Source organism: Hoplias malabaricus, chromosome 16, assembly GCF_029633855.1.
Source record: "Hoplias malabaricus isolate fHopMal1 chromosome 16, fHopMal1.hap1, whole genome shotgun sequence".
NCBI classification, from domain to species: domain Eukaryota; kingdom Metazoa; phylum Chordata; class Actinopteri; order Characiformes; family Erythrinidae; genus Hoplias; species Hoplias malabaricus.
In genome coordinates this window covers 16,040,430-16,048,327 of record NC_089815.1, presented here as the reverse complement: position 1 = coordinate 16,048,327, position 7,898 = coordinate 16,040,430, and the positions used below count along the sequence as shown (strand labels likewise).

The 7,898-nt window shown below is 38.0% G+C and overlaps 1 protein-coding gene across 1 annotated transcript; it reads left to right on the top strand.

Moving 5' to 3' along the window:
- Nucleotides 1-371: 371 nt before the first annotated feature.
- On the top strand, nucleotides 372-4,707 carry cts12 (cathepsin 12). The gene is made up of 7 exons (XM_066647121.1): nucleotides 372-609; nucleotides 1,615-1,737; nucleotides 2,164-2,328; nucleotides 2,661-2,882; nucleotides 3,710-3,878; nucleotides 4,011-4,116; nucleotides 4,544-4,707. Exons 1-7 carry the CDS (start codon nucleotides 472-474, stop codon nucleotides 4,641-4,643), a joined length of 1,023 nt encoding a protein of 340 aa, XP_066503218.1. The 5' UTR covers nucleotides 372-471; the 3' UTR covers nucleotides 4,644-4,707.
- Nucleotides 4,708-7,898: the final 3,191 nt, after the last annotated feature.

Genomic DNA, 7,898 nt, shown 5'->3' with positions numbered 1-7,898 from the left:
AAAACAAATAACAAACAAAAACCTTGCTGTGTCCAATTTCCAATTTTGTGAATTTTTAAAGATTTGTATTTACCACATTAATCTTACAATTATAATATTTATTAGGTAAGAAAGCTTGTTTTAAGTGATTTTATTTGGAGAGTGTTTATTTTTTAAAGTATGGTTTTTCAGTGCATTATTCAATCAGTCAAAATTCAAATTAAAATGGCCAATAGAATAAGACCATCTAGTTACATAAAATAATTTAAATCAAACAAAATACTAAAGAAAATGTAAATAATCTTATCATATTTTTACAACTACCTTATAATGAGAAATATTAGCAGTGACAGGAATTGCTAAGCAACATTTTATTATTTTTGTAAAGTGCAATGAATGGCTGTTAGTAATATAAGAACTGAGAATTCAGCAGAGAGGCAATATAACTAAAGGACAGTATTGTTTTGGACAGATACTTGTCGTGTCCACTGGATGGAGGTGTTTAGCTGGACAGTTTTGTTATGTCTGGTTGTGGCCATGCCAATCAGGGCAACAACAGAGTCTGAAGAGGAGTCGCCCACAGAATGGATGCGATGGAAGAAGGCTAATGGAATATCTTATGAAGAAGAGGTGTGTAATATACAATAAATTATATCAAACTGCTAAATAACATGGTGAAAATTTATTTAGCTTTATCGACAAAAAATAGCACTAATTATAGTTATATGGGGTGTCTCCAGACTTCGACACAGCTTACCTGTCTTTTGGTGCCCTCTCCCAAATTTCTGTTTCAAAAATATGATATACTGTGTTTGTGTTTTATTCAATGAAACACAGGGTTTTAAAATGAGATGTTTCTGATGTGGGGCACGCGCCCCCTAGGGGGGATGTAGAGCACCACTGTGAATTGTGAAGAGTTTGGTGTATTCTCCCTGTGTCTGCCTGGGTTTCCTCCTGGTGCTCCGGTTTCCTCCCATGGTCCAACAATATGTTGGTAGGTGTATTGGCTACTCAAAAGTATCCATAGGTGTAAATGAATGTTAGAGTGTGTGTTGCCCTGCGCTGGACTGGCACACCCTCCAGGGTGTGTTTCTGTCTTGCACCCAGAGATTCCAGGTAGGTTCTTGACCCACCGCAACCCTTAACTGGATAAGCGGTTTCAGACAATCAATGAATGAATAAATGCCTTAGTGTTTTCCCTCCACTTTCCATTTTACTTCCATTAATTTTATTTTGAATATAAAATAGGGGGAAAAAATCAATTAACGGAAGGTACTCAGCTCCAAAATGTATGTCACTTGTGATAATTCTTTAAAATAAATTCCAGTGGAGTCTGGAAGCTAAAGATCTGTATGTGCATGTCAGAATGAGGAGCTTAAAAAATTATAAATCTATAAAAGGGAAGCACTGCAGAGCAATTTTTGAACCACTGGTTTAAAATTATTTACACATAATTGCATTCCATTTTTATTTCCATTTTATTCAATTTTATTTAAAAGAGTGTTGTAAAGAATATTGGAAAAAAAACACCCAGGATTTGCAGTTAAGAGCAGAACAAAATAAAATGGAAACACAAAGAAAGAGAGATATTCCTGATTTCTGGAATGTAACTCGAAATGTTCTTCTTGCCCAAAGACTGATGACATGGAGAGACGGGCCATCTGGGAGACCAACAAAAAAATTATTGAGGATAACAATAAAAAATTCCATATGGGCTTGTCAAAGTTTACAATGGCGATGAACAGATATGGTGACCTGGTAAGTCATTTTCCTTCAAAATTAGCATGATATCTAGCACATATACTGACTTTTTCAACTGATTTTTAAGCAGTGGATGACATAACAGCTCCCATAATGCACTGTCTATCTCACCTACACAGAGGATTTTTGTTGTGTTTAGTGTTTACAGTAATGTATGTGTTCCATCTCTTGTATCATCTCTTGTATTTATGTCTCTTTCCCACCTTCATGTTATCAACCATCATGTTGTTTTACGCCCCTCTTGGAATCCCATCCTGTGTGGGGCAGAGAGTTAGCATGTTAATGATGTCCCCATAGTGCTTGTCTACATTTTAATCATATTTAAACCATTTAAGAATCAATGCAATGGAAATCCTGATGCCTGCCTAAGGGCATGTCAGAGTGAGAATATCAAAATGTTCTCTCTTTATTTGCATTGTATAGACTAAGATTGAGTATGAGCAGCTACAGGGAGCTAAGATCAACAGCAACGTGAAAAGAACAGGAAAGGTTGCCTCTGCAAAGAAGTTGCGCCATGATGCTCAGAAACGTGGATCAAATTTAGTGGACTACAGGACCATGGGATACGTCACTGAGGTCAAAGACCAGGTGCGGTTTGCCTCTCCTCAGCTACCAGTGTTAGGTAGACGGCTACATTGTTTTGTATACATGTAGAATAATATGATGATCTGAAAAGAACTAGCACATTGCTATTGCTGGAACAAAAACACTGCATTATATGGAACCTCAAAAGGTCCATGTACCATAAGGGTACATATTTGAGTAGTGTGGGGGAATATTTTTTTTGTAATTTCCTATGTGAGGCAACAACAACATATTTAACCTGTGTGTTTTGAAAGTTTTTATACTGTAGGCCTAAATCTAACATGTCTGTTTTTGCTTATAGAGCCCCTTTTAATTTTCTTGTTTTCTCTGCTCAGGGCTACTGTGGGTCATGCTGGGCTTTCAGCACTACAGGTGCCATTGAGGGCCAAATGTTCAAGCAGACAGGTCAGTTGGTGTCACTGAGTGAGCAGCAACTGGTGGATTGCTCCAGGTCTTATGGCACATACGGTTGCAGTGGGGCATGGATGGCCAGCGCCTACGAGTATGTCGTCAGTCATGGGCTGCAAGGCACTGACACTTACCCTTATACCTCTGTGGTGAGTGGATCAATATCCAGTTTGATCAGGACAGATGCTACGCAGCCTGAATCGAACAACCCAACATGAAATTTTACCTATTTTTTTCTGTTGGATTCAAACCATATTTTAGGAGTACTATAAAATCCTCCTATCCATTATCTGATCGTGTCAGAGTTTGACCGATCAGGGCCCAGTTTCAGTTTCATTTTCTAAATTTTGGCTCTGTCCGAAACAGTGTCCTACTGCCTACATAGTGCACATCAGAGATTATACAACTGATACTACTACACTTATGACCTACACTGTGCACTACACAGTGTGGATGGAGTTTTTTCTGTCTTTATTGAAATTGCAACTGCAATTTGGTATGACGTGCATTGTCATAGCAATGGTTCATTACATCTTGTTAGTAGGTAAGAGTGTAGTATTTTAGTATACATTGTTCTACCCTGCTGAACTCTATTTTAAGATTTTAATATTAATTGTTTCTTGTCTTCAAACTTAGGCTTGTATCATCGAGCAACTGCAACTACATTCTGACCAAACAAACTGAATTTGGTCACCTATAAATTTATTATATATATATATATATATATAAAACCTATACATAATTTTGGTTGCCTTGCAGTGTGATCACTGCCTATATGATTTGGTCAAAGAAGTGTACATTATATAGTATATAATGTGTGGTTATTATCTTACATATGCTTTCATTTACTTTTAGGTGGTAAAAATGACTTATTGGTTCTTTAAAGCGGTTATGGCTAATTTAGTAGCACTTATTCTGAATGGTCAAAATTTTTCAAATTAATAAATTTTTATCTGTTTTGACATCTGTTTTTTAGGACACACAGCCATGTTTCTATGACCGCAATCAAGCCATAGCCAAAATAAGTGATTACAGGTTCATTCCCAGTGGAAATGAACAGGCATTGGCAGATGCCTTAGCAGTCATTGGACCAATTACTGTTGCAGTAGATGCTGACCACCCAAGCTTTCTGTTTTATAGCTCAGGTAAGTGTAAAAGTTTGTATCAAGAATGCCTGAACTGTAAATGGAAAAAAAATCTTTCAAAGATTATAAGCATGTGCTTACTAAATAATGAATTCTTGATAAGCGTGCATTTTTCTGTAAATGTCATCACAGGGATATTTGAGGAGCAAAGCTGCAATCCAAATAACCTCAGCCATGCTGTGCTATTGGTTGGCTATGGCTCTGATGGCGGCAGGGATTACTGGATCATTAAAAACAGGCAAGAACTTACCCTCATATCTTCATTCATTTAGAGCACCTACTCTGTTGATATCCACATGACAAACATATTTTCAATTACCATCTACAAACACTGCATTGTACTATATCAGAAACTGGCCTTGGGTTAGACCTCTAACAACAGCAAAAGTTACGTTTATAATTTTCAGAGATTATTTACAGATTTACAGTAAAGTATCCTGAATCCATAGCCATGTAAACATATTGTTACTAATAAACAACTAGGCTATTAGACATTTCTGCCATGTACATGTAGCTAATAATATTTGTTATATAATTTACTTGTTATTATACTTTAAATGTGCAACTCACATGATAAAAATAATCAGCTTACTTTGGAAAAATTGTCTGACTGGTGCTTTAATGTTGAGTGTTATGTAATTTAATGTCTTTTCTTCTGTGCACAGCTGGGGGACGAGTTGGGGCGAGGGAGGATACATGCGCATGCTTCGGAATGGCAATAACAACTGTGGAATCGCCAGCTATGCTCTTTACCCAATATTATAAGGGATGTTTGTCAAATAAAGAGTGTTTAAATTGTAACTCTATGTATGAGATTTTTTTTAAATGTAAAAACTCAGACACCGCCCTTTCCATAAGAAAGTTCCATATACCACCACATGTGCTCGAATGGACTTTATGCCACCCCACTCCCCATCCCACAAATCACAACTACACATGCACGCATGCACACGCAAACATACACACACACACACATACACAGGTAACTAATTCAAAATGAGTACTTAGAGTTAAGAGTTATTGACTGCTTAATATATTAATCTTTTACATGCAAAAACCTTTTCCACAAATGTTGGGATGCTGTGCAAAATGTAAATAAAATCAGAATGCAATTTTTCAAAGGACAATATAAGTTCACAGTTTGAACATTTGAAATGTCTTTTTTCTGTTTTCATATTAATATAGGCTTTTCCATTTCATTTCCATTTCCATTTCAAAATGGAAATACATGGTGAAGTTAAGCTTATGTGCAGCTGATCCTGAGCATTCCTTTCTCTTGGCACAGCTTTTATTTGGTGGTAAAGTTATTGGTAAATAATCGGTGCACCTTAAAGGTGAGGTTCACGACTTTACAAAAAACAAAATGCACGTTTTATAAAATTCTGAGGATGTTTCCTCATCATCTGTTAGTTCGCCAGTCAGTTTGAATGCTCAAAACTGGACTAATGTGTTTTTACAAAAACCCCAGTGTCAGTGAATGGGTAAAAAAAGTGTCTTGGTCCAGTATATTACATTCTCCCTTATGTAGATCTGCTCAATGCACAGAAAAGGCATTCGGAATTAAGAGACCTTGAAAAGCATTAACTAAGATGAGGATATTGCTCTATTCCTGCACCATGGGTGCATAATATTTCCTTATTTTTCCTTATGTTATTTAGATTACATAGGTGGAAATTCAGGAGATGGTTAACTGCCTCAACTTAAACATAGACTGGAAGTACTACAAAACTAAACAACTTGAGTTGCAAATAAGTTTCTGTAGTTGTTCAAACAGTGAATCAAAACTTACAGATGTTTATCTACAGTACGTGTTAACAACTGTCATGTTTTCCCTTGCAAAATACCGTTCTACCTTAAAAGATAGAAAGTAGAGATTCTGAATGTAAACAAACCAGAGAAAACAGCATTTTACCAGAATTGTATACTTTCATTTAAAGGAAAACAAACTACTTAAACATGCCTGCCCCCTGTGGTGGATCTGATCTGTAGAGCACTTATGGATTCGTTCAGGGAATACAAAATTGTAGATTCTTCTTTTATTAACAAAAACAACTTTGTCTACATATATAAGGTTTTAAGTCATATGTTGTGTGGCTGTAGTATAACAGATATTATTCCAGTTTTATTTGTTCTTCTCACATAATACTCAGATTATGGTTTTGAGTCAGGAGTGCTGGACCTACAGGAGCCTAAGGGTGGTTTATTATTTTTTTAACCCATAGCTCGTTGTGAAAGGTGATGGTTATCTCATGTTTACGCCCACAGAGTAAACACATTCCACAGCTTACAGGCCCAGTGTAAACACCTTCACAGCATGCATCACTCTACAGAGCCTAATAGGTCCTCACCCAGTACCAATGACAGGCACAAGGCCTTGTGTTGCAGTGTTGTGTCTCACTGGAGTTTGTGGAGGACAAATGCTGACATATTTTGCACCAAAGACACTGTGTACTTTCCCACAGGGGAAAAAGACAAAGTGAGTCTAACAGCAGAACAGCTCAGTCCTAGATGATTTTGGTTAGTCTGAGCATTACATACATTACAGTGAACATACACACATATAATGTACATTCATACACCAAATTCCAAAAACATCAGGACATTTTGAAAAATGTAGGTAAACAATGTATAAAACGCAAACAAATGTGATTTTTTTCTGGTCACCACAGTGGCATGAAAATTCTTTTGTATACTTATATCTATAATCTAGGACAAAATTTGAAATTATTATGTATTAAATAATTCATTCATTATCTGTAACCACTTATCCAGTTCAGGGTCGCGGTGGGTCCAGAGCCTATCTGGAGTCATTGGGTGCAAGGCAGGAATACACCCTGGAGGGGGCGCCAGTCCTTCACAGGGCAACACACACACACACACACACACATTCACTCACACACTCAGCCCTACGGACATTTTTGAATTGCCAATCCAGACACCCAGAGCGGGACGCGAACCAATTACCTCCAGGTCCCTGGAGCTGTGTGACTTTATATATGAATGTTCATTAATATAATTTAAGGGGTGGCATGGTGGTGCAGCAGGTAGTGTCGCAGTCACACAGCTCCAGGGGCCTGGAGGTTGTGGGTTCGATTCCTGCTCCGGGTGACTGTCTGTGAGGAGTTGGTGTGTTCTGCCTGTGTCCGCGTGGGTTTCCCTCGGGTGCTCCGGTTTCCTCCCACGGTCCAAAAACACACGTTGGTAGGTGGATTGGCGACTCAAAAGTGTCCGTAGGTGTGAGTGAATGTCTGTGTTGCCCTGTGAAGATTGGTCCCCCCTCCAGGGTGTATTCCCGCCTTGTGCCCAATGATTCCAGGGAGGCTCTGGACCCACCGCAACCCTGATATGGATAAGCGGTTACAGATAATGAATGAATGAATGAATGAATGAATTTTAGACATATTCCCTGCCTTCTATCCTCTCTCTCTCACACACACACACACACAAAATACCCCCGTACAGCAAAGATGCCCCACGATCTCTGCATGCCTTACCCTTCCCTAAAAGACAGCAGATCTAAGCCTTCCATAGTAGTTTGTTTGTGAACAGAGAAAGCACAAGCCTGAGATGCTGAGGCAGGCAGTGAAGATGAATGGGTCAGGGGTGTACCTGAAGGAGACTTAACTTCTTATAGAGCATTCACTACAGGTGTACAGGTCTTGATGCATTCAATGAATAATTAGCCCATATGCTGGACAATATGATAGAAAGGACAATATGCTGAATGATAGAAAGATTTAAATTGTATGTTGTGATTTTTATATTTGTTAAATCCAAGTGCACGTAAACAAACCCAGCAGATTTCATTAATCCAATGTGCAGCAAAAGTCGATTTACTGTGATTATAAAACCAACTACAATTAATTGTTGTCATTATTCACCCTCTCCTAGTGCTGTGTGTCACATGTTTTGTACTGTGTTTTGTTTGCCATGTGCTTCTATTTCAGTTTCAATTCCTCACTTGTCCTTTGGTCATTCCCTACACCTGTGAGCTCTCAGGGATAATGTGACAGCCATGTA